Source organism: Schistocerca serialis, chromosome 4 (genome assembly GCF_023864345.2).
Source record: "Schistocerca serialis cubense isolate TAMUIC-IGC-003099 chromosome 4, iqSchSeri2.2, whole genome shotgun sequence".
NCBI lineage: Eukaryota > Metazoa > Arthropoda > Insecta > Orthoptera > Acrididae > Schistocerca > Schistocerca serialis.
The window spans coordinates 438,382,989-438,410,265 of NC_064641.1; the positions used below are offsets into that span (position 1 = coordinate 438,382,989).

At 43.2% G+C, this 27,277-nt stretch overlaps 1 protein-coding gene across 1 annotated transcript in view; it reads left to right on the plus strand.

Moving 5' to 3' along the window:
- Nucleotides 1-27,277, plus strand: part of LOC126475051 (glutaredoxin-3) — a 56,934-nt gene that overhangs the window by 11,531 nt on the left and 18,126 nt on the right. Inside the window, exons 2-4 of the mRNA XM_050102601.1 lie at nucleotides 18,927-19,029; nucleotides 20,994-21,155; nucleotides 22,183-22,449. Of these exons, the coding sequence (XP_049958558.1) occupies nucleotides 18,927-19,029; nucleotides 20,994-21,155; nucleotides 22,183-22,449 (532 nt within the window). The remainder of the gene's footprint in view (nucleotides 1-18,926; nucleotides 19,030-20,993; nucleotides 21,156-22,182; nucleotides 22,450-27,277) is intronic.

Here is a 27,277-nt window from a genome sequence, read left to right on the forward strand (position 1 = left end):
GAACCATTGGTGGCAAAAAGGTGCAGTTATCACCGTTGGGACTGGGCAGGTGGGTAGACTGACATGTCAGTACTCATGTCTACTCACCCATGTCTACCAAAAACTTTAGCTTTGTGCCATGTTCTGTTACGTACTGTCGACGGCTGCTGTCTGGAGAGCCAGTGGCAGTCATCACTGACTTCCTGCTAATTGATCTTGTTTGTACAGCAGGCTACACTCCCGTGCCTCAGAATCGTACAATTGGTGGGTCTAACAGACTTGCTGACAAAGGTGAGTGGCTGCATTTTTCCATTGAGTGGTGGTGACGAGATCAGCTACTGGCAGTCTGGTTCCGTAATGCAGCAACTTGTGCAGTGAGCTTAGCAACCTGTGCTTGTAGCACGGCAAGGGTGTTATCTGCTTGAGGCTGTGGGCAAGCAGTTGAGACACATATGGACGGATACATTTCCACTGTGTGATCTGTGGTTCGCGCTAGTGCGTGTAGATCACTGCCGCACACAGTCAATATCTTCTGCGCGTTGGCTGTCAGGTAGAAAACTAAATATTCCACAGAATGTCGTCACTGACTGCATTGATCGCTAATATATTCAGTTGGCATAGTAGCTGCAATGGGGTGCGATCATGTTGCTTTTCAGTGTTCGAGTAGTTTCTCCAATTTCTTTGCCATGAACTGCATCAGTCGGGTAATCTCTTGATGGTTGAATAATGATCAGTGCTAGGTGGCGACTGTGGCCTCGCCTTCATTGAGTGCAGCAACTATATGAATGTCATCTGCAGTTATATGTATTACACAAACTGACTTTCTAGTTTTACAAACCACAGCATGAGATTCTGTTGCTTTACTGTCAAGCATTTAATTACTGTGTCAGTAGACACGTCTATAGTTGGCGGTGGGTCTGACATTGTGGAGTTACAGATGTGCTACACAGTTCATATGAATGTTCATACTTAGCATGACACGAAGTATCAGTGACCATCAAATTTCATGTCAGTAACCATTAGATATCACTTCAGGGTCACCAATTGTTGTGGAGCTAGACAATTAGCTTTATTGCAGTAAAAACTAGACTATAACTCATACAACTTATTACAAAAAGCACATTCAATAACAGAATAAAACACATACAAAAACAAAGAGAAAACATAAGTCAGCGACTGCACCAAAGATTATTGCTAAAAATAGTAATCAAATGCAGGTAGCATTACACAGCATGTAACAATGCACTTCACCACCTTTATTTTGCTGATGACATACCGCTGGCCTCTAGTGCAAATAAACTTCAGCTGGGAGTAGAACAACTAATTGTGCAAGTCTGACTTAGGTCTGGTAGTCAGTTACAAGAAGATTAAAATAATTTGTAGTCAGCGTACAAAAAAAAAATAGTAGTACAAATTAACAGTGAAGTCAGAGAACCGTTCACTAGATTTTGTATTTAGGGCAGTTGAAGATGAAAGAATGTTTTGTGAAAGAAATAAACAGAAGAGTAAGACCCAAAATGCTTTTGGTAAATTTTAAACAATGGAAAGTCTAGGATGAACTAATTACAGTATTATGAAAAGGATAGATTGCTACTCCTCATATAGAGGAAGTGTTGCCTCGCAGACAGGCAGAATCGAAAGGCAGTTAAACATTTAAGCCTTTGGCCATAAAGCTTTACTCAGAAACAGAGAACACACAAGCACAATTCTCACACATGTGACCACTGTCTCCAGCAGCTGTGGCTGGATTGCAGGCAGCAACTGCATCTTGACAGGAGCAGAACCTGGTGTGGTGGCAGGGAGGAGGCGTGAGAGGAGAAGGGAAAAGGATAGCTGGTTAAGAGTGGGGGGGGAATATAGTGCTGCTTTTGGGAGTGTGCAGGCATGTGGTGGGGTCAGAGTAGGGCTGCTAGTTACAGTGAGGAGGTTTGGGGGAGTGGAAAAGGAGAAAGAGGGAAAAAAAGACTAGCCTGTGTGTCTTTCTGGCAGCATAGGTGTCTGTGATCTGGAAATGGACCAGAAATGGGGATAAGTATGTGGAGGACAGGGCCTAGTGAAGGATGAGGTGAGGGAGAGTTCCTCCTGTGCAGTTCAGAAAAGCTGGTGTCGGTAGGAAGGGTCTAGATGGAGCAGGCTGTGAAGCCGTCTTTGAAGAGAAGTATGTCATGTTGGGTAGCACGTTCAGCTACTGGGTGTTCCAGCTGTCTCGTGGAATAGTTTGGCAGTGCCCATTCATGCCTACAGATAGCTAGTTAGTTGTCATGTCCGTGTAGATAGCAGCACAATGGTCGTAGTGTGTTTTGTAGATCACATGACTGCTTTCACAGGTAGCCATGCCTTTGATGGGATAGGAGATGCCTGTGACCGGACTGCAGTAGGTGGTAGTGGGAGGATGCATGGAACAGGTCTAGCACCTAGGTCTTATTGCATGGATGTGACGGTGTACACGCCCCAGGACAACCAGGAAATCAGGGAAAAACTGGGGAATCTTTCCATCTGGGAGAAAACCGGGAAAAATTTTGTAGAATTACGGTAGTTTAGAGTTAAATTTTTGTAGTATTGAACTGATAAGAACTGATACTCTAACAAAGAATTTTACTTTAGCCCACTACTGCAGAATAATACTGCAGCAATAAAATGTAAATGAGAGAAAAACACCAATATAAAAATTTGCAAAGAAAATGCGCCACTTACAGCAACAAACCACAGTGCTCACACAAGTGTACATCGACAGCAAAATGCATCAAAAGCTTTGAGACGAAGACTATGCAATACTTCGTAACAACAAACTGCTTTTGATGAGTGTCGTGTCACAACTGTTTAAATCGTAACAGGTAGCAGGAAAATATTGTGAATAGTGATTCAGAGAAGCTTTACTGTCAAAATAAATTTTCTTTTGCGCAAGATGAATTATGCTACATGTGAGAATGTGCTGTGAATGTATTAAATCACAGAACATTTGATTCTTATTCAAAATGTAGCACTTTGAGAACCAGCCACTTAAAAAAATTTGTGGTCCCCAAGACCAGACATTTATGTCATCACTTAAAATTTTACTGGCACGTTTGTGTTTTATGGATTTTAAAGGGTAATACATGTAAAAAAAGATCAATATTATATGTGAAGGCTTGGCTTTTCTTGTAGCTATACTGTTATTTATATCAATTTAAACCTTGAAGTTTTCTTATTTGTTTGTTTATGCTATTTACCAGTGATGTTGCTATCTGACATCACGTGTCCTATGCTCTGAATATCTGCTATCATTTGCTGGCAAGACAAGGTGATGTGACCTATGATTGGCTGACAAAAGTGCATTGGACTTTAAATTTCAGTGCTTCTGAAACTAAGATGCTGTGTTCAGTGGAATTCATATTTATACTTTCATAATACAAAAATATGCAGCATACATGTTGCTGTGCATCGAAGATCTTTCCAAAATGTGTTGTTTTTTCTGCTGAGTTTCAGTTCCTAAAGTGCAGGAAAGTTCTGTACCAGTGTGTAAAACCTTTACCATTCAGAGGATAGATAAGTTTTACAGTTCAGAGGAAAAAATATACCATCATGTAACACAGATAATGTTTATTTTTACCTGGGAAAATGTGTGTTTTCGCCAGGGAAAAACTGTATTTTTAACCAGGAAATCTGGGAACTTTTTTCCTTGTTCGCATATACATCCTGTATGAACAATGAGGCAAATGGTTGGGAGCAGGGGTGGAATATGGATGGACAAGGATAGTGCATAGGTTGAGTGGGTGACAGAATCCCACTATGGGAGTAGTGAGGATGATAGTGGGTAGGATATTCTTCAGTTCTGGGCATGATGAGAGGTAGTCAAAATCCTGGTGGATAATGCGATTCAGTTGCTCAAGTCATGGTTGGTACTGAGTCACAAGGGAAGCTATCCTTTGTAGCCAGATGGTGGGTATATGGGTGGTGATAGATGACTGGAGAGACTAGGCTTGGTAGATTTGTTGCTGTGTAAGGTTCAGAAGGTAATTTTGATTTGTGAATGCCTCAGTGAGCCTCTTGGCATATTACCACCCAGGACACCCCATTGGAGCCAGTTACTATGCCGTTACTGAGAGAATCTCTGCTTTCGTGAGCCAGTACCTTCAGCCTGTTACCTGTACCTATCATCCTATATAAAAGGCACCAACCATTTCCTCCATCGACTACCACAGTTCCTGTTCCTTTACCACCTGTCACATGGCTTGTCATCGTTGATGCCATCTCCCTCAATGCCAAGATTCCCAAAGCCCATATCATTGACACTATTGAACACTTATCTTTCCCAAAATCCATCTGTCTCCAGACCTGTAATCTCTTTCCTGGTCACTATGACCAACTGTATCCTCACTCACAATGACTTCTCCTTTGAAAGCATCACCAACAATAAAATCTGTGGTACAGCAATTGGTGCCTAATGGCGCCACCCTATGCCAGCACATTCATAGGCCATCTAGAGGAATCTTTCCTAACTACCCAGAATCCTAAGCCCCTCACCTGGTTCAGTTTCATTGACGATATTTTCATGGTCTGTTCCAAAGGTGAGGACACCCTATCCACTTTCCTCCAGAACACCACCTTTTCCCCCATTTGCTTCACTTGGTCTTCTTCAATCCAACAAGCCACCTTCCCTAATTTTAGCAGTCTTTCAAAGGCGCCTGTCTGCGACTCAATGATTCCTTTTTTGGGAAATCAGTGTTTTGAAAACAGGGCTTCTGATGTGTCAGAAATTAAATGCAGAAAGAGGGTTTCAAGAACAGACTATAAAGTTGAAGAATAATTATGACTAATGAACATGAATTGGAGGTGGGTGGATTGTGGAGCCAAGCATATCATTGGTAACTGGACTGAAGAAGTTCTTTGCTAGATTTCAAAAGATTAGAAAATATTGAGGCAACAACCTGTTGTCAAATAGGTGTATAACATTAGAAAACAAACAGTAGCAATATATGTTACAACCTTTAATCACCAATAATTGCGTGGATATTCAAACACACTCACTTAGAAACAATAGTTCGTTACATGATAACAACTCAGTATCTCTTATTCGACTGCCATGCCGTGACATGTGGCCAGCGCCGTTCGTAGCTAGGTGGCGCTCCCGCGCTCAGCCGAGTTGCGGAGCGCCTCTATTGCCATTTGCGCGTACTGTCGTGGCGGCACTTTTAAATGTCGTGGCACTGTCACAATACTTTTCCCCCCTTGAAAAAAAAAAAACGACACCCTCTCACTTCCTTGGAGACATGGACAGTGCGGAGACATCCATGGCCTCTTGTGAGGCCCTGAGAAGATCCCGCGGAGAGACACGAGAGTATGGTCGGAAATGTCCAGGATGGAAGCTCGTGCGTGGAACGTGCCTCCTGGACGAGATGATGGGTGAAAACTCCGGAGCGGCATCCATAGGTGTCGTGGACCTGGGGGTGTGCTCCAGCGAGATGGGTCCCGGAGAAGGCGGCATCGCGACTGGGGCCGGTTCCGGCGTACTCGGAAGCGGTAGCGACATCGGCTGCATCAACACGTACGGTAGATCGGCAGCAGCGACAGGACTGGCTTCTCGGGCTGGTGGAGGCGAAGGAAGGGGGGTGGCACCGGCGTGGCCACCACTCGTGGGTGCATCTGGTCATAATGGCGAACAACCATGCCGTCGTCCGTACGTATTTCACAAAGCCGGCAGCCACAAAGAGCCTTGACCACCCCTGGAATCCATTTAGGGCGAGATCCATACCCTCGTGCCCACACGTCGGCGCCCACCGAGTATTTTCCCGCACTAGGGGACACAGCACAAGGCCTGACATGGTGAAGCAGGTGCAGTAGAGTGCGCGGTTGGCGGCCATGCAAGAGTTCAGCAGGGCTGCGATCACCGAGAGGCGTGAAGCGATAAGAACTCAGAAATTGCAGCAGAGCGTCATCTGTGGAAAAATCACTTAGGAATTTTTTCATCTGGCTTTTGAAAGTGCGGACAAGGCACTCGACCTCCCCATTCGATTGCGGATGGAAGGGCGGTGCTGTAACATGATGAATCCCTTGTCCAGTACAAAAATCACGGAAGGCCTGCGAAGAGAACTGAGGGCCATTGTCCGTGACGATCATGGATGGAAGACCTTCTAGTGCAAAGATTTTGGATAAAGCCAGCGTCGTCGCTGCATTGGTGGGCGACGGACATCGAACAACAAACGGAAACTTCGAGAAGGCGTCAATCAACAGTAGCCAATAAGTACCGAGGAAGGGGCCGGCAAAGTCGGTGTGCACCCGTTCCCAAGGCTGCGCCGGATCAGGCCACAGAGAGGGCATTGTACGAGGTGCAGTCAGTTGTTGAGCACACTGACCACACGCAGCAACCATGTGGGCGATGTCCGAATCAATACCAGGCCAAGAAACATGCCTGCGGGCCAGGGACTTAGTCTGAGAAATACCCCAATGGCCTTCATGCAGCAGTTTGAGAACATCTTTGCGAAGAGAGGCTGGCACCACGACCCGTGGAGATGCGCCATCTGTGGCCAGAAGAACAAAACCATCATGAACAGACAGACGAAGGTGCAAGGCATGGTAGTTTCGACCGCACGACATTCTTCCTCATCAATGTGGAAACAGTAGTTCATCACGATCGAAAACCGGGTCGGGACCCATCGGCAATCGCAACAATGCGTCAGCGTTGGCGTGCTGGGCCGTGGGGCGATAGTGAATCTCATAGTGAAAACGAGACAAGTATAAGGCCCAACGTTGCAGGCAGTGAGCTGCCTTATCCGGAAGCGACACCAATGGGCTGAACAGAGAGACCAGCGGCTTGTGGTCGGTGATGAGGTGAAACTTAGAACCATACAAAAAAACGCTGAACTTTTTAGAGCATAAATGATAGCGAGCGCCTCCTTGTCAATTTGAGAGTAACGCCGTTGCGCATCGTTGAGGGTCTTGGAAGCATAGGCGATGGGTCGTTCCGACCCATCCTCATACCGATGGGCGAGAGCAGCCCCTAGGCCATACTGTGACGCCTCAGTCGCCAGAACAAAGTGCTGACCCGGACGGAATGTGGCAAGACAAGGTGCCGACTGCAAATGAGCCTTCAGGTGGACAAAAGCCTGCTCACACTCGTCAGACCAACAGAAAGGGATGTTTTTGCGTAACAGCTGATGCAGAGGATGAGCTACCGTCGCCGCAGATGGAATGAATTTGTGATAATAAGCAATCTTGCCTAGAAATGCCTGAAGTTCTTTGACCGTAGACGGCCGGGGTAGAGTGTTAATGGCTGCAACGTGCTGACGTAGAGGACGTATACCCTCACGGGACAAGTGGAAAACCAAGATACACAATGGAGGGTTGGAAGAACTGTGACTTGTCCAGATTGCATCTCAACCCAGCCGAATGCAAAACCCGAAACAGTGAATGCAAATTGCAAAGGTGCTCCTCAGTGGAGGCCTCCGTGACAACAATGTCATCCAGATAGTTTATGCAGCCGGAAACGGAAGCCGTGAGCTGTTCCAAAAACCGCTGAAAAATGGCCGGCATGCTAGCGACGCCAAATGGTAACCGCTGGTACTGATACAACCCACAAGGAGTGTTGATGACGAGAAATTCCTTGGAAGACGCATCCAACGGCAACTGATGGTACGCCTCCGATAAGTCAAGTTTGGAAAAGAACTGGCCCCCAGCGAGCTTGGTAAATAACTCCTTAGGACAGGGAAGAGGATAAGTGTCAATGAGGCTCCGAGCGTTGACAGTGGCTTTAAAATCACCACACAATCACAGACTCCCATTTGGTTTAGAAACCACCACGATTGGCGATGCCCATTCGCTGGAGGTAGCAGGAAGGAGAATCCCTGAAGCTGTTAACCTGTCTATTTCAGCCTTGACAGGTGCACGCAACGCCACCGGAATAGGGCGTGCCCGGAAAAACTTAGGGCGAGCTGTAGGTTTAAGAGTAATGTGGGCTTCAAAATCCTTGGCACGATCCAGACCAGCAGAGAACACGGACGGAAATTCAGAACACAATCCATCCAGCTGTTGATACGGAATATCCTCAGATATGAGGTGCACATCATCATCAATGGAGAACCCGAACAGCTGGAAAGCATCATAACCGAACAGGTTTTCAGTGCCCGCATGATCCACCACATAAAACGTGAGGGGCCTAACAACAGACTTGTAGGCAGTGGAAGCATCAAACTGGCCAATGATAGGAATTTTCTGTTTATTATAAGTTCTCAGGTTTCGTGTAACTGGAGACAAGGGAGGGGAGCCCAACTCCAAATACGTGCGAGAATTAATGAGAGTTACTGCAGAGCCAGTGTCCACTTGCATGTGAATGTCTTTATCCAGAACACGAACAGTAACAAACAACTTATTTGTTTGAGAAAGCACACAGTTAACATCCATGTCCAATGCCTCGTCCTCGCCGACGGGAACTTTAGGGGACTGACACACGGAAGCAATGTGGCCTTTTTTCCTTCATGAATTACACGTGGCCCAACGTTTTGGACAAGCGGCCCTGTCATGCTGTACGAAACAACGTGGACAAGAAGGAAGTGCGGAACGAACCTGCTTCTGTGGTTGCTGTTTTCGCTGCAAGTGTTGCGGCCCAACGCGACGTTGTTTACGCGAGTGAACCGCCGCCACATCTTCGTTCTCCTGTGAGACAGGCAAATTGTCCGTGCCGAAAGTTGACTGTACAGCGCCTACATCACACCACGCGTCTATTTGCGCGCCAGCAGCGTGAGACACTTCAAAGGATTGAGCGATGCTTAGAACTTCCGACAACGACGGGTTTGGCAGTTGTAGGGCACGTTGCCGAACTTCTTTATCAGGAGCAAGCCATAGAATAGCATCCCTAACCATTGAATCAGCATAAGACTCATGACGAGTGTCCATGACAAACTGACATTTCCTACTGAGATCGTGTAGTTCCGCTGCCCAAGCCCGGTAAGATTGATGGGGCTGTTTACGACACCGGTAGAACGCCACGCGGGCGGCAACGATGTGGGTGTTTTTTCGGTAATAGTTAGACAATAAGTCACACATTTCTTGGAAGGACAGAGAGGCAGGTTCCCACAGAGGGGCTAACTGAGATAGCAGCTGATAGATCCGTGGGGAAATCCAAGATAGAAATAACGACTTACACATAGGAGTGTCGACAACGCCGAAAGCCAAGAAGTGTTGCTGCAAACGCTTCTCATAATCCTCCCAATCTTCAGCAGCCCCGTCGTAAGGAGGGAATGGAGGCGGAGAAGAGGAAGACAGACGATGAGTAAGTGACGTCGACAACGCCTGAATAGCAGCCGTCAGCTGTGTTTGTTGTTCAATGAGCGCTTGCATAAGCTGTTCCATGTCTGCCCCGTCACGAACACACAAATCCACAAATCCACAACGCAATGAAAATATCCGACCTCATCGCCAAAAAGTGTTATAACCTTTAATCAGCAATAATTGCGTGGATATTCAAACACACTCACTTAGAAACAATAGCTCGTTACATGATAACAGCTCAATATCTCTTATTCGACTGCCGTGCCGTGACATGCGGCCGGCGCTAGGTGGCGCTCCCATGCTCAGCCGAGTTGCGGAGCTCCTCTATCGCCGTTTGCGCGTACTGTCGTGGCGGCACGACAATATATTGCAGAAGACTGCACTGCATGGAGAGAAGATCTTCGTCGATTATTGAATGTCAAATGGCTGATAGTGATTACAGATGAATTTCATCTGAAATAAGAAATGACAGCTGCAGCAGAAAGATTATTTATAGACACCCTACTTTCCAATATATTTGTGTGTTGTTATGCTGATAACTATTTGTTTTCTTAACAATAACCAAGTTAATGGTAAAAGAGCAAAACAAATAATGTGAAACGCCCACCATTAAGTAGAGACCAGGAATTGTTTGCAAGCAGATTTAGTTTCACAAAATTAATTGTAGCTGCAATAAAACTAAATACATAGCAGTTAACGCACGATAAGTCCGTAGGTTTCTATAGCTAGTGTCAGTTTGAATAAAATTCTTTAGTGTGTTGGGCCATATTGTATAAAGTACAAAAAGTCTGTAAATCCAACATTTTGTCCACATTTGCACAGCAATGCTCATCAGTGGAATTAAACTGCTGGGTTCTGGGGCACTTAATAGCACTTCTAGTCCTGCTCCACTTGCAAATAGAGCAAGGGAAAAATGACTGTCTGTATGCCTCCGTACATTTCTCGTATCTTATCTTTGTGGTCCTTATGCGCAATATTTGTTGGCAGCAGTGGAATCGTTTGCCAGTCAGCTTCAAATGTCGGTTCTCTAAATTTTCTCAATGTTTCTCGAAAAGACTGTCACCTTCCCTCCATAGATTCCCATTTGAGTTCCCAATTTATCTCCGTAACACTTACATGTTGTTTGAACCTACCGGTAACAAATCTAGTAGCCTGCCGCTGAATTGCTTCAGTGTCTTCCTTCAATCCAATGAGGTATGGAAACCAAACACTCGAGCAGTTCTCAAGAATAGATCTCATCAGCGTCCTATGTGCAGTCTTGTTTACAGGTGAATCGCTCTTTCCCAAAATTCTCCCAATCCATAGCCTCGAAGCAAGCGCGCAGGCAACTTGAAAACTGAAAGGTCGGTCACTGTCCAGGTGGTGTAAGGCTATTGCTGATTTGCTATATTCACCGTGACCACAGGATCTGAGGAGGCCCACAAAGTATTTTGTAGCCACACTGTATGCTGCAAGCCTTTATGATCTGGCATGTGACTGCACAGACATCTGTGTTGACAAAACTGAGAGACGTATTCTATTATCAGTCCCATATTGGAGGGTGAAGATCATGTGCAACTGGGACAACACAGCTGTTGGTTGGTTGGTGTGTGGCTGATGTACAAATTTTCAAGAACCTTGTATGCTTAAAATAGAAGAAGATATTGAGATAAATGCTGTGGCACAAGCTATTGGCAACCTTACTGCCAGTGATTCCAGTTCACCCAGCTTGTGTCCTTGCCAGCCAACAGCTCTTTAAGGCTTGGGTTCAACATGATAAACAAGTGACCCAAGAGATCTACTGTATGGCTGCAGTAAAATGCTGCCTCTGTGCTCGAGCTGCTGACATTCTGTTGCTTGCCGATGAGCTGTTAAATTAACAAGGCAATACCGTTCTGTACAACAAAGTGATGTCATTTAGGGAAGACCACCCCCGACCCCAGTACTTATCCTGAAGATGATTGCTACAAATATTGCACTTGGACACATGAAGACCTCTGTCAAAGGATAAGAGATAAAAGTTTTACGTTCTTATAAAATCAGATAATATACCTGTAAATAGTGTTTCAATTACTGTATCTGTATGATGACATTCCATCCCTTTCCTCATAACACCAAAAACACAAATTGGGCAATAGAATAGATGGAATTTAAATGTTTTTCAGACGATCTAATGTGTCGACAATAAAATAATACAGTACGTCCATCCTTTTAAGACTTAGGTCACTTTAAGACTTCTGATACAGCAGTATTAGTCAAAGAAAGCCCTTTGGCAACAAAGGTACTAAACCAGCATAATTTCTCTAGCTATATAAGTATAGTTTGTAACATAATTATGTTAAAATTTTTATTAATAAAAGTGATGTATGTTGCACATGTGATGCATAAATAGTGTTTACAGTAACAGACATGCTTGCCCTATTTTTAAAAATATAACAGCACTCTTAACTTTGAGGGGGAGAAAAGAGAGACTCTGAGTGAAGGAAAATTGCTCCTACATTAACCATTTACATAAGCTGCAAACAATATAGCCACTCTTAGCTGCATTAAAAATGTTGTTGTGTTGATAACATTACTCTGAAATAGCAACTTTATAATCAGACTTCATTGATTTGACTATTAACTTCACTAGCACTATTTTTTTTAATCACTGTCAAGATTTTCGTCACTTTTCTTCTTACGTATTTTGCCCTCGTGAGCATCCAGGGCATTGAACACGGCACTTTTCGAACCCTTTGATGAAAGGAACTAGTGATACTTATGCCATATTGAGAGAATCCACCCACAGATAAGCAGTGTTGTCCAGAATGAGAAGTAATGCCTGAAATTTGGCATTCTCAGCACACTCTTGACACCGTGAATCTCAAAATATTAATTTCCCTAACGATTTTCGAAATGGAATGTTTCACTTCTGACGCCTTTTGACATGAACCACCTGAATAAAAATGACAGCCCTGCCAATACACTACTCTTTTGTACTTTGTGTGTGCAATACAGCTGCTATCTGTTGATGTGCACATCACTATCCCATGACTTTTGTCCCCTCAGTGTTTGCTGTTGTTCTAAGTTGATTATTACTATTCTACGTACAATATATTCTGTGAACTCCTTCTGAATTGAGGAATGTCAAGAAAACAACATATGTGATGTTATTAGTTGTAAGAATTAACGTCATTTGTTAGCTGATATAAAGGTAACACACCTATCCTAGTTGAAATAATTTTCGTTTAAGAGGAATTACGTGTTGAACGTACTATGTGCTTGATAACTTATAATGTAGTATGTTGATGTCTTTGTGGCATTTTTCCATGTGTTTACATGGTTTAGTTGAGTGTAAAATTCATAATACACTACTGGCCATTAAAATTGCTACACCAAGAAGAAATGCAGATGATAAACGGGTATTCATTTGACAAATATATTATACTAGAACTGACATGTGATTACATTTTCACGCAATTTGGGTGCATAGATGCTGAGAAATTAGTCCCCAGAACAACCACCTCTGGCTGTAATAACGGCCTTGATATGACTGGGCATCGAGTCAAACAGAGCTTGGATGGTGTGTACTGGTACAGCTGCCCATGCAGCTTCAACACGATACCAGAGTTCATAAAGAGTAGTGACTGGCGTTATGACGAGCCAGTTGCTCGGTCACCATTGTTCTACATCTACATGATTACTCTGCAATTCACATTTAAGTGCTTGGCAGAGGGTTCATCGAACCACAATCATACTATCTCCCTACCATTCCACTCCCGAACAGCGCGTGGGAAAAACGAACACCTAAACCTTTCTGTTCGAGCTCTGATTTCTCTTATTTTATTTTGATGATCATTCCTACCTATGTAGGTGGGGCTCAACAAAATATTTTCGCATTTGGAAGAGAAAGTTGGTGACTGAAATTTCGTAAATAGATCTCGCCACGACGAAAAATGTCTTTGCTTTAATAACTTCCACCCCAACTCGCATATCATATCTGCCACACTCTCTCCCCTATTACGCGATAATACAAAACGAGCTGCCCTTTTTTGCACCCTTTCGATGTCCTCGGTCAATCTCACCTGGTAAGGATCCCACACCGCGCAGCAATATTCTAACAGAGGACGAACGAGTGTAGTGTAAGCCATCTCTTTAGTGGACTTGTTGCATCCTCTAAGTGTCCTGCCAATGAAACGCAACCTTTGGCTCGCCTTCCCCGCAATATTATCTATGTGGTCTTTCCAACTGAAGTTGTTTGTAATTTTTACACCTAGGTACTTAGTTGAATTGACAGCCTTGAGAATTGGACTATTTACCGAGTAATCGAATTCCAACGGATTTCTTTTGGAACTCATTTGGATCACCTCACACTTTTCGTTATTTAGCGTCAACTGCCACCTGCCACACCATACGGCAATCTTTTCTAAATCGCTTTGCAACTGATACTGGTCTTCGGATGACCTTACTAGACGGTAAATTACAGCATCATCTGCGAACAACCTACGAGAACTGCTCAGATTGTCACCCAGGTCATTTATATAGATCAGGAACAGCAGAGGTCCCAGGACGTTTCCCTGGGGAACACCTGATATCACTTCAGTTTTACTCGATGATTTGCCATTTATTACTACGAACTGCGACCTTCCTGACAGGAAATCACGAATCCAGTCGCACAACTGAGACGGTACCCCATAGGCCCGCAGCTTGATTAGAAGTCGCTTGTGAGGAACGGTGTCAAAAGCTTTCCAGAAATCTAGAAATACGGAATCAACTTGAGATCCCCTGTCGATAGCGGCCATTACTTTGTGCGAATAAAGAGCTAGCTGCGTTGCACAAGAGCGATGTTTCCTGAAACCATGCTGATTACGTATCAATAGATCGTTCCCCTCGAGGTGATTCATTATGTTTGAATACAGTATATGCTCCAAAACCCTACTGCAAACCGACGTCAATGATATAGGTCTGTAGTTCGATGGATTACTCCTACTACCCTTCTTAAACACTGGTGCGACCTGCGCAATTTTACAATCTGTAGGTACAGATCTATCGGTGAGCGAGCGGTTGTATATGATTGCTAAGTAGGGAGCTATTGTGTCAGCGTAATCTGAAAGGAACCTAATCGGTATACAATCTGGACCTGAAGACTTGCCCGTATCAAGCGATTTGAGTTGCTTCGCAACCCCTAAGGTATCTACTTCTAAGAAACTCATGCTAGCAGCTGTTCGTGTTTCAAATTCTGGAATATCCCATTAGTCTTCCCTGGTGAAGGAATTTCGGAAAACTGCGTTCAATAACTCCACTTTAGCGGCACAATCGTCGGTAACAGTACCATCGGCACTGCGCAGCGAAGGTATTGACTGCGTCTTGCCGCTTGTGTACTTTACATACGACCAGAATTTCTTTGGATTTTCTACCAAATTTCGAGACAATGTTTCGTTGTGGAACCTATTAAAGGCATCTCGCATTGAAGTCCGTTCCAAATTTTGCGCGTCTGTAAATTGTAGCCAATCTTCAGGATTTCGCGTTCTTCTGAACTTCGCATGCTTTTTCCGTCGCCTCTGCAACAGCGTTTGGACCTGTTTTGTGTACCACGGGGATCAGTTCCATCTCTTACCAATTTATGAGGTATAAATCTCTCAATTGCTGTTGCTACTATATCTTTGAATTTGAGCCGCATCTCGTCTATATTTGCATAGTCTGTTCGGAAGGAATGGAGATTCTCTCTTAGGAAAGCTTCTAGTGACACTTTATCCGCTTTTTTAAATAAAATTATTTTGCGTTTGTTTTTGGTGGATTTGGAAGAAACGGTATTGAGCCTAGCTACAACGACCTTATGATCACTAATCCCTGTATCAGTCATGATGCTCTCTATTAGCTCTGGATTGTTTTTGGCTAAGAGGTCAAGTGTGTTTTCGCAACCATTTGCAATTCGTGTGGGTTCGTGGACTAACTGCTCGAAATAATTTTCGGAAAAAGCATTTAGGACAATCTCTGAAAATGTTTTCTGCCTACCACTGGTTTTGAACAAGTATTTTTGCCAACATATCGAAGGAAGGTTGAAGTCCCCGCCAACTATAACCGTATGAGTGGGGTATTTATTTGTTACGAGACTGAAATTTTCTCTGAACTGTTCAGCAACTATATCATCGGAGTCTGGGGGTTGGTAGAAGGAACCAATTACTAACTTAGTTCGGCTGTTAAGTATAACCATACCAATTCACACGGAGTATCTACTTCGACTTCACTGCTAGATAAACCACTACTGACAGACACAAACACTCCACCACCAATTCTGCCTAATCTATCTTTCCTGAACACCGTCTGATACTTTGTAAATCTGCAGAACTTATTTCAGGCTTTAGCCAGCTTTCTGTACCTATAACAATTTCAGCTTCTGTGCTTTCTATTAGCGCTTGAAGCTCAGGGACTTTCCCAGCACAACTGCAACAATTTACAACTACAATTCCGACTGTTCCTTGATCCAAGCACGTCCTGTATTTGCCATGCACCCTTTGAGATTGCAGCCCACCCTGTACTTTCCCGAGGCCTTCTAACCTAAAAAACCGCCCAGTCCACGCCACACAGCCTCCGCTACCCGTGTAGCCGCCAGCTGAGTGTAGTGAACTCCTAACCTATTCAGCAGAACCCGAAACCCCACCACCCTATGGCGCAAGTCAAGGAATCTGCAGCCAACACGGTCGCAAAACCGTCTGAGCCTCTGATTCAGACCCTCCACCCGGCTCTGCACCAAAGGTCCGCAGTCGGTTCTGTCAACGATGCTGCAGATGGTGAGCTCTGCCTTCATCTCGTAAGCAAGACCGGCAGCCTTCACCAAATCAGATAGCCGCTGGAATCCAGAGAGAATTTCCTCAGATCCAAAGTGACACACGTCATTAGTGCTGACATGTGCCACCACCTGCAGCTGGCTGCACCCTGTGCTCTTCATGGCATCCGGAAGGACCCTTTCCACATCAGGAATGACTCCACCCGGAATGCACACGGAGTGCACACTGGATTTCTTCCCCTCCTTAGCCGCCATATCTTTAAGGGGCCCCATTACGCACCTAACATTGGACGTTTTCAGTTGGCGAGAGATCTGGAGAATGTGCTGGCCAGGGCAGCATTTGCACATTTTCTGTATCCAGAAAGGCCCTTACAGGACCTGCAACATGCGGTCGTGCAGTATCCTGCTGAAATGTAGGGTTTCGCAGGGATCGAATGAAGGGTAGAGCCACGGGTCGTAACTCATCTGAAATGTAATGTCCACTGTTCAAAGTGCCGTCAATGCAAATAAGAGGTGACCAAGACGTGTAACCAATGGCACCCCATACCATCATACCGGATGATACGCCAGTATGGCTTTGACGAATACACGCTTCCAGTGTGTGTTCACCGCAATGTCGCCAAACACAGATGCGACCATCATGATGCTGTAAACAGAACCTGGATTCATCCGAAAAAATGACATTTTGCCATTGGTGCACCCAGGTTCGTTGTTGAGCACACCATCGCAGGTACTCCTGTCTGTGATGCAGCGTCAAGGGTGACCGCAGCCATGGTCTCCGAGCTGATAGTCCATGCTGCTGCAAACTTTGTCGAACTGTTCATGCAGATGGTTGTTGTCATGCAAACGTCCCCATCTGTTGACTCAGAGATCGAGACGTGGCTGCATGATCCGTTACAGCCACGCGGATAAGATGCCTGTCATCTCGACTGCTAGTGATACGAGGCCGTTGGGATACAGCACGGTGTTCTGTATTACCCTCCTGAACCCACCGATTCCATATTCTGCTAACAGTCATTGGATCTCAACCAACACGAGCAGCAATGATATGATAAACCACAATCGCGATAGGCTACAATCCGACCTTTATCAAAGTCGGAAATGTGATGGTACGCATTTCTCCTCCTGACACGAGGCATCACAACAACGTTTCACCAGGCAACACTGGTCAACTGCTGTTTGTGTATGAGAAATAGGTTGGAAACTTTCCTCGTGTCAGCACGTTGCAGGTGTTGCCACCGGTTCCAACCTTGTGTGAATGCTCTGAAAAGCTAATCATTTGCATATCACAGCATCTTCTTCCTGTCTGTTAAATTTCGCGTCTGTAGCATGTCATCTTCATGGTGTAACAATTTTAATGGCCAGTAGTGTAATATTATCAATGCAAAAGTTTGTCTGTTACCTTTTTATGACAAAACCACTTAATTGATTTCAATCAAATTTAGTATGGAAATAGCTTGAACCTGAGGAAGAATATAAACTACAGGGCTATTACAAATGATTGAAGCGATTTCATAAATTCACTGTAGCTCCATTCATTGACATATGGTCACGACACACCACAGATACGTAGAAAAACACATAAAGTTTTATTCTGCTGAAGCCGCATTTCAGGTTTCTGCCGCCAGAGCGCTCGAGAGCGCAGTGAGACAAAATGGCGACAGGAGCCGAGAAAGCGTATGTCGTGCTTGAAATGCACTCACACCAGTCAGTCATAACAGTGCAACGACACTTCAGGACGAAGTTCAACAAAGATCCACCAACTGCTAACTCCATTCGGCAATGGTATGCGCAGTTTAAAGCTTCTGGATGCCTCTGTAAGGGGAAATCAACGGGTCGGCCTGCAGTAAGCGAAGAAACGGTTGAACGCGTGCGGGCAAGTTTCACGCATAGTGATGTGAAAGATTCAGTGTTTAAACCTCCTCTACCAAGAAACGTGCCAGAACTGCGAGCTCGCATCAACAATGCTTTCGAACTCATTGATGGGGACATGCTGCGCCGAGTGTGGGAGGAACTTGATTATCGGCTTGATGTCTGCCGAATCACTAAAGGGGCACATATCGAACATTTGTGAATGCCTAAAAAAACTTTTTGAGTTTTTGTACGTGTGTGCAAAGCATTGTGAAAATATCTCAAATAATAAAGTTATTGTAGAGCTGTGAAATCGCTTCAATCATTTGTAATAACCCTGTACTTAAAAAAACACCTAATAGTGTGAGGTAGGGAATGAAATGTCTCCTTTTTTTCCATCAGTGGACATAAAACTATTTTAAAAATTATTAAATTTGGTACATAATATACATGTTGTGTAATGTATAGCTAGTTGTATAGCAAGATGCATAGATGTACGCACGCACCACTTGGCGGCCGTAATGTGCATGCTGTCGCATTGTGCGCTGGAGTAGTTAGGTGGGGGGGGGGGGGGGCATGCACATCACAAGCTATGCTAATCAAAACACACAATCATCATAACAACATTACTGATAGGCAAATGCAGCTGCAGGCAACAGCTAGTGTATACATTATGTAGCAGGTGCTGCTATCAGTATATGTTATAACAATGAAAACAATCAATCTTTGACAGTATAACTGCATAGATAAAAAAATCTCCTTCACCAAGCAGCGTCAGAACACACACTGAATGTTATAATTAGGCAAGCTTTTGGAGCCAGTGGCTCCTTCTGGCTGAAGAATGAGCCACCGGCTCTGAAAGCTTGCCTAATTATAACCTTTAATGTGTGTGTTCTGCCGTCACTTGGTGTGTAGATTTTTTATCTGTCCAATTACATATATCAGTGTAGGTTGGCAGACAGTGTTAACAAAAATTCTACTTTTCATTTAGCTATTGATATTTCATATACGTATAAACTGTTTTAAATTCTGCTGTTTTGTGTGCACTGAAGTTAAATTATAAGGCAAGGCACTCGTGACTGTGTAATAATACAATGATTCATTTCAGATCTAATAGCCTGGTTGTGGTTCACTTTTATGCCGATTGGGCCAAGCAGTGTGAAACAATGAATGAGGTGCTTGAAGAGCTGGCAAAGCAGCCAGAGTTAAATGTAAGTTACTATAAGATAGCCTTACTTTTAAGATGAGCACTAAACTCTGTCAGTCACATGAGGAACCTTTGAAAAAAACCTAGGTATTAATATTCTGCACTCACTGTGATTGGTTTTCATGGCTACAATGATTGATTAAAAACACAGTAAAATTAATGCTTCTCTGCCAAATACACTCCTGGAAATGGAAAAAAGAACACATTGACACCGGTGTGTCAGACCCACCATACTTGCTCCGGACACTGCGAGAGGGCTGTACAAGCAATGATCACACGCACGGCACAGCGGACACACCAGGAACCGCGGTGTTGGCCGTCGAATGGCGCTAGCTGCGCAGCATTTGTGCACCGCCGCCGTCAGTGTCAGCCAGTTTGCCGTGGCATACGGAGCTCCATCGCAGTCTTTAACACTGGTAGCATGCCGCGACAGCGTGGACGTGAACCGTATGTGCAGTTGACGGACTTTGAGCGAGGGCGTATAGTGGGCATGCGGGAGGCCGGGTGGAGGTACCGCCGAATTGCTCAACACGTGGGGCGTGAGGTCTCCACAGTACATCGATGTTGTCGCCAGTGGTCGGCGGAAGGTGCAAGTGCCCGTCGACCTGGGACCGGACCGCAGCGACGCACGGATGCACGCCAAGACCGTAAGATCCTACGCAGTGCCGTAGGGGACCGCACCGCCACTTCCCAGCAAATTAGGGACACTGTTGCTCCTGGGGTATCGGCGAGGACCATTCGCAACCGTCTCCATGAAGCTGGGCTACGGTCCCGCACACCGTTAGGCCGTCTTCCGCTCACGCCCCAACATCGTGCAGCCCGCCTCCAGTGGTGTCGCGACAGGCGTGAATGGAGGGACGAATGGAGACGTGTCGTCTTCAGCGATGAGAGTCGCTTCTGCCTTGGTACCAATGATGGTCGTATGCGTGTTTGGCGCCGTGCAGGTGAGTGCCACAATCAGGACTGCATACGACCGAGGCACACAGGGCCAACACCCGGCATCATGGTGTGGGGAGCGATCTCCTACACTGGCCGTACACCACTGGTGATCGTCGAGGGGACACTGAATAGTGCACGGTACATCCAAACCGTCATCGAACCCATCGTTCTACCATTCCTAGACCGGCAAGGGAACCTGCTGTTCCAACAGGGCAATGCACGTCTGCATGTATCCCGTGCCACCCAACGTGCTCTAGAAGGTGTAAGTCAACTACCCTGGCCAGCAAGATCTCCGGATCTGACCCCCATTGAGCATGTTTGGGACTGGATGAAGCGTCGTCTCACGCCGTCTGCACGTCCAGCACGAACGCTGGTCCAACTGAGGCGCCAGGTGGAAATGGCATGGCAAGCCGTTCCACAGGACTACATCCAGCATCTCTACGATCGTCTCCATGGGAGAATAGCAGCCTGCATTGCTGCGAAAGGTGGATATACACTGTACTAGTGCCGACATTGTGCATGCTCTGTTGCCTGTGTCTATGTGCCTGTGGTTCTGTCAGTGTGATCATGTGATGTATCTGACCCCAGGAATGTGTCAATAAAGTTTCCCCTTCCTGGGACAATGAATTCACGGTGTTCTTATTTCAATTTCCAGGAGTGTATATGTTAAATGCTTCATTCAGGTTGGCAAAACATTTATGTCTTTCTCATCATGTTTTCATATTTACAAAAACAGAATTTGCATTGTATGTGTATCTGGTATCCACCTATAAATACACTAGATCTTGGTGTTAGCTGTTGAATTCTTTTTATATTTTAAATACTCAAGGCTTTCAGGCTTGCAATTTTTTTTTTTTTTTTTTTTTTTGAACAAGTTGTTAACTGTAAAATGTGTGATATTATGTTTGTGACAGTATATGTTATCTCCCATACCTGTTATAGAGAATTAGTAAATGAAATAAAATTTTTGATTTATTTTTATTTTATTCAAAATTTTCAGTGTATTGTTTAATGATTGTGACTTTCCAGGGAGTAAAATTTGCTAAATGCCCTGCTGAAGATGTTCCAGAAGTTTCAATGAAATATGATGTATCATCTGTACCAACATGCCTGCTGCTAAATGGAGACATTTTACTTGATCGAGTTGATGGAGCCAAAGCTGCAGAATTGACAAAGAAAGTGAACCAATTGGTTTGTACCATTACACTTAAATGCTTGTTGAGCTGCTACTGGAATCTGATGATTATGCTTTGGCACCAAATAATATCATAGATAACATTTGTTTGTGATTATTTTGTCTAAAAATTGCAAAATATGATACAAACTAAGTATTAATATAATAGAGGGAAACATTCCACGTGGGAAAAATATATCTAAAAACAAGGATGATGTGACTTACCAAACGAAAGCGCTGGCAGGTCGATAGACACACAAACAAACACAAACATACACACAAAATTCAAGCTTTCGCAACAAACTGTTGCCTCATCAGGAAAGAGGGAAGGAGAGGGAAAGACGAAAGGATGTGGGTTTTAAGGGAGAGGGTAAGGAGTCATTCCAATCCCGGGAGCGGAAAGACTTACCTTAGGGGGAAAAAAGGATGGGTATACACTCGCGCACACACACACACATATCCATCCACACATATACAGACACAAGCAGACATATTGGTCTTTAAATATGTTTGTTGCGACAGCTTGAATTTTGTGTGTGTGTTTGTGTTTGTGTGTCTATCGACCTGCCAGCCCTTTTGTTTGGTAAGTCACATCATCTTTGTTTTTAAACTACATATTAAAATTTATTTTATTTATCTATTGCGTATTCCGGTGACCCACGTTGTGAAAATATCGCAGGATAAGCAATGTGTCAGTTTTAAAAGATTGTTGTGATTAAATTGTGTGAAAGTATGTCAGTAGTGCTAATCAGTGTCAAATTAAATTAGCTACAGAAATGTCATTATGGCAGAGTACATCCAAAAAGTCTTGGCAATTTATCAGTAATTCAATGTAAACAATATTTTCCTTTTGAAAATCTGGGACCGAACTCTTGGGGTACAGGGTGTGAAGTAACGGAAAGTTTGGGATTTATGTAAAAGTCATGTTCAGTGATAAAAAAAAACAACAACTCAACCAACATTTTTGTTGGTAAAAGTACAATTTTGTCAGATTAAAAATTAAGGAAAATGCAGATTTTTTTTTTTTTTTTTTTTTTTTTCCAGGTTTCGAGTCAGCCATTGTTGCCACCAAAAGTTGAAGAACAAAGCTCTAAAGAAGAACTCAATACAAGGTTGAGGAAGCTGATAACAGCTGCACCAGTAATGCTTTTCATGAAAGGAACACCAGAAGAACCAAGATGTGGCTTCAGTAAAACGATAGTAGGCATTTTGGACAAACATAATGCCAAATACAAGTCTTTTAATATACTTGCAGATGAGGAAGTAAGGCAGGGTCTAAAAACATTTTCAAATTGGCCCACCTACCCACAGGTAAACCATTAGTAGATATGTATATTTTCAGAACCATGTAAGAAATATTGTATATTAAGTAGTAGTCCCTCAAGTATCAGGTGGTCTCCAAAAGTTTATGGGATGTATTAGTTAAACTTATTAAGTCGTATAAAGATCTTATTTGGTACCATCACACTCAGAGTGGTTCCCATGGGAATAATATACCAATCATAATATTTTGCCACCTTTGGAATTCATCCTGCAGGCCCATCTTTGTAAAAATCTTCAGTACCATCGGTGATTCTGCTTGAGCCACATACGCTATATCAAATCTCTACCCCTTCAACTTGATTTCCATTTTGGGGAAGATTAGAATTCACATGTAGCTAAGTATAGTGAGTACAATGGGTAGAGAACAAGTATCGTGTTTGCAGAAAGAATTTTCATTCTGCAGTACAGTGTGCCACTGCTTTGAAACTTCCTGGCAGATTAAAACTGTGTGTTGGACCATGACTTGAACCTGGGACCTTTGCCTTTGTGGGCAAGTGCTCTGCTGACTAAATAGACAAGCATGTTTGGTGACCCATCTTCACTTCCACCAGTAACTCATCTCCTACCTTCCAAATACTTGCTGGTAAAAAGTGAAGGTCCCAGTTTTGATTCGTGGCCTGGTGTGCAGTTTCCAACTGTCATCCTGCTTTTAGTAAGAAATTCCTGAATAACTTAGACCATTTGCAGTTGTGCATTGTGTTGGTGGAGTACCCAGTCATTCCTACAACACTTCCGTGAACTTTCTCCTTGAGCCCTCCTTCAAACACTTCAGAACATCGTGATAGAAATTTTTGTTCTTGTCTGGCAAGAAGGGGCAAACTTTTTACTAACAGTCCTGTTCACATCTTCTGTCTGAAAAATTCCTAGACTGATTTTGTTCCATTTATATAAGTGATGTAGCACAATAACTATGGTGGCAGATTGAACTAACAACTATAAACACCACATGGGCATTTTCCTGGCCAGTTGTGAGCAGACAGTGTTAAGTAACGCACGTGTGGCTGTAATGTTGTTTTATCACAAATTGCAATGGAGCTATAAACTGGGATAAAATTCCATGTTTTAATTGGCAAAATGGCTAAGGAGACATATGAGACCATTAAAAAGGTTACAGCGATAATTGTTGAAGTCGTGGAAGAATATACAGATAGAGAGAGGTTAGGGTGCCCACCTCGATTTAATCCAACAGAAACACTGAAAATTCATGACCTTTTGAAAACTGAACATCATCACTCATGCAGAGCTATCGCTGAAGAACGTATCGACTTTAATCAATTGTGCAAGACATTCTCTAGGATGTTTTCAAACAGAAAACTGCAGAGTTTGTTCTGCATACCTGAAACAATGATTCATGGATTCCAGCTGTGAAATGAAAGAAGGAGGCAGTTCTCTTTTGCAAAAGTCATCAGGGGTGATGATACTGAGGTTATCAGTCTACTACAAGATGACACAGTGCTGAATGAGTTTCAGATTGTTTGCCAAGACTGAAGAAGGCGCAGAAGGTAAAATCAAAAGTGAAGGTAATGCTCATGGCCTTTTTTGAGGCTCAAAGCATTATCCAGAGGTCCACTGGCACCACTGTAAATTCCCAGTTAGATTTATACATCACTGACTAATTGCGGAAGAGGATTGAGACTGCTCATCCAGAACAATGAAGGGGAGGTATCTCTTCTTCCTCCACAACAATGTGCCTGTTCACAAGGCTGCAGTTGTAGTGCAGTCTCTAGTGAAAGAAGTAGTGCCAGTTCTTAACTATTCTTCATATATGGTGCGAAGTAACATTTTTTTGTTTCCAATAATAAAAATTCACATAACTCAACAATTTGACAAAATAATCAATATTCAAGTCATTGTGATGCACGAGTTGAACAACATCCCAAAGGAAGGAATTTTCTAACAGTGTCGCATGGCTGTATGAACGTACTAGGACTTAATGTTACTCTTGACTTGCCAAGAATAGGATAACACTCCATTGCAATAATTGCTACTTAGTTTCATCAATTCTGACAACCTTTGAAAGTAAGTTTGGACTCACCTTAAATCAGTTGTTTTAAGTATCCTGCAGACTTCTATGTAATGTTGATTCTGATAATCTTGTAGCAGTTGTGGCACAAATCTGCTCATATTCAATTCTTCTGACAGAATTCATCCTCAAGTGCCATAACTTAGTCCCACAGTGTTTTAGAAGTCTTTAATGGTCTGTCTACAGTCTTGCAGAATCATATTCCTCACTTACTGAACATTTTCTAGAATCATATCCCTTACTTACTGAACATTTTCTGGTGTGATGCCAGTTGACAGCCGGCTGGAACGGTTATCATCAGCCAATATTTGCCAGTTTTCAAAATGCTTGTACCAGTTGTACTTTATGTTTGTATGGTGCCTGATGAATTTCTGCAAAAGATTGTTTCGACATTTGGTGCACTTCCACAGTGATTACGGAGTTCAAACCAAAACTATATAAACTTGCTGCATCTCAAGTTGTCCTTTGCAGAATCACAAATTAACGGAAACATGGCAATGGAAATGTACTCGCAAACAACTAACCAAACCACTCATCTAGTAGCTACTTGCCACACTTATTCAAGAAGAAAGTATGACAAGATACCTAATAGGATTTTCATATATTCACAACCATTTGTGAGCAAAATTCAAATTCTTGGAACTTTGGACATCCCATTGTGTTAGTAGTAAGACACCTCTAATGAACAGGAAACCTGTGTTGTGTGTAACTCCAGTGTGCTGGTGTGTGTAAGATCATTGAGTACTAAGCAAAAAAATGGACACCTTTTAGTCAACACAAGTGGTGTAATTGTAGACTGTTGATGGAAGGACAGTTGTAACCCCCCCCCCCCCGCCCCACACACACACACACACTACTACAGTGTCCCAATTCTGCAGTCCGACTCTGTTGGCCTGCAGTGCAAAGCTGCATTCACACTGGATGTGCCGTGCACAGACGTATGGTGCAAAGCTGCGCAGAATGGCACAGGCCAGGGCAGAACTGCAGAATGGAGCAGCATTTGTAGGTGCGTTGCAATGTTCCAGTATCCCAATAAAAATTGAAAGCAAGAAACAGAAAAACAGAGCATGCACGAATGGACCATTTCATTTGATGTATTGACAATGTGCTATGTATCAACACTGTGTGAAGTTGTTTGTTGTTGCGCAGAGTGTGTGTGTGTGTGTGTGTGTGTGTGTGTGTGTGTCAGCTGCTCAATCCCTCAATTATGAGTTTTTACTTATACTCCTTCCATTACCTGTATTACACCAGGACTTCCAAGTGTAATAGTAAGGATTTACAGCAAAGAACTTTTAATGAAATATTCTAGTTGTTGGTACTGCCAAAATAGCAATGGGATTGCAAGGATCCTAAGATATTTTATTTAAGAAAGCATTTTGCCATTTCAGTTCCTGACTTTTATGTACAATATTATAACAGTATGTACTAGTAATGATTGCACTAATATACGCACAAAGCTTTCATTACTGCAAGTACACTTGCCAGGACAAGTGGTACTTAATGTAATGTAGTATCCCTCTATCACCAGAGGTTTCATTCAGAGTAAAGATGTAACATTCAGTTCTTATGTTGTATTACAGGTAAATTCTGTCTCTCCTTTAATTATTCTTGTGACCTCTTCAAAATTTCATCTGTTGTTGGGACTTCCAAAAAGTACTAAAATCTTCTGCTGACATGGTAGCACTCCATGTGTGTTGTCTTTGTCAGGAGTCAATGAGATAAGATGTATTTCCTGAAAGACCAAAATTTGTAACAGTACCACCCATTTATGAAAATGGAAGGAAGAATGATACATCTAATTGTAGACTAATCTCCATCTTTCCCATGATTTCAGAAAGTCTTTAGGAGAAGCCTTATATCAGTATGTTGAACATCCTTTCTGATATTCTTTTACTGTCAATGCAGCTAGCCTTCTGTAAAGCTTCTCTATGTAGAATACAATGCATGATCCCACAAACTCAGTTCTGGCAGAACTAAACAAGAGTTACCCTGTTGACATGTTCTGTCTTGTTAAGGATTTCAATTGTAGATCCTAAAACTCACCTTGGAAAATTAAAAGGATATGCCATTAAAGGTAGTCTCCTTCATGGATGCAGTCATATCTTTACTTTAGAAAACAGAGGGCCACATTAATAATTGGTATCACAAGAATAAAGTTCAGAGAATGGAAACATTAAATATGGTGTACCACAATATTTGGTGCTTAGCTTGCTCCTGGTCTTTTCCTACTTAAATGGTTGGTCCAAGACATTGGAGGATTCTTCAAAATGTATGCTGATTTCACAATAACCCAGAGATTAATGGAATAGGGTTACAAGTGGTTCACAGCAAACAACTCAACTCTTAATCGTATAATCAATCATTATTATACAGTTGCAACTCATGACTTGAAGATATCATATCTAGATAGCAACGGGCATGCACTGAGATGAGGCTCCATTTGTGAAGTTCCGTTAAAAATGCACATTTGTCAATAAATACAGCCAAAGTAGAAACAAATATGCCTTTAAAAATATTCTTTCTTAAATATACTGTGCAATAACCTGGGAGATCAGTTTTGTGACTGTGCACTTAATTCTTTTCTATTGGAGGCATATGTCAATAACATGAACATTTTGTGCCAAGTAGTGTTGTCTTATAGGGTGAAATTCTCACCTACTTAAATTGGCATGCATAAGGACATGCATAAGCGTGAAAGATATTCTCTTGTTAGATTTACACAGTTCCACATGAAAACCATGTAAAAATGCACATTTGTCAATAAATACAGCCAAAGTAGAAACAAATATGCCT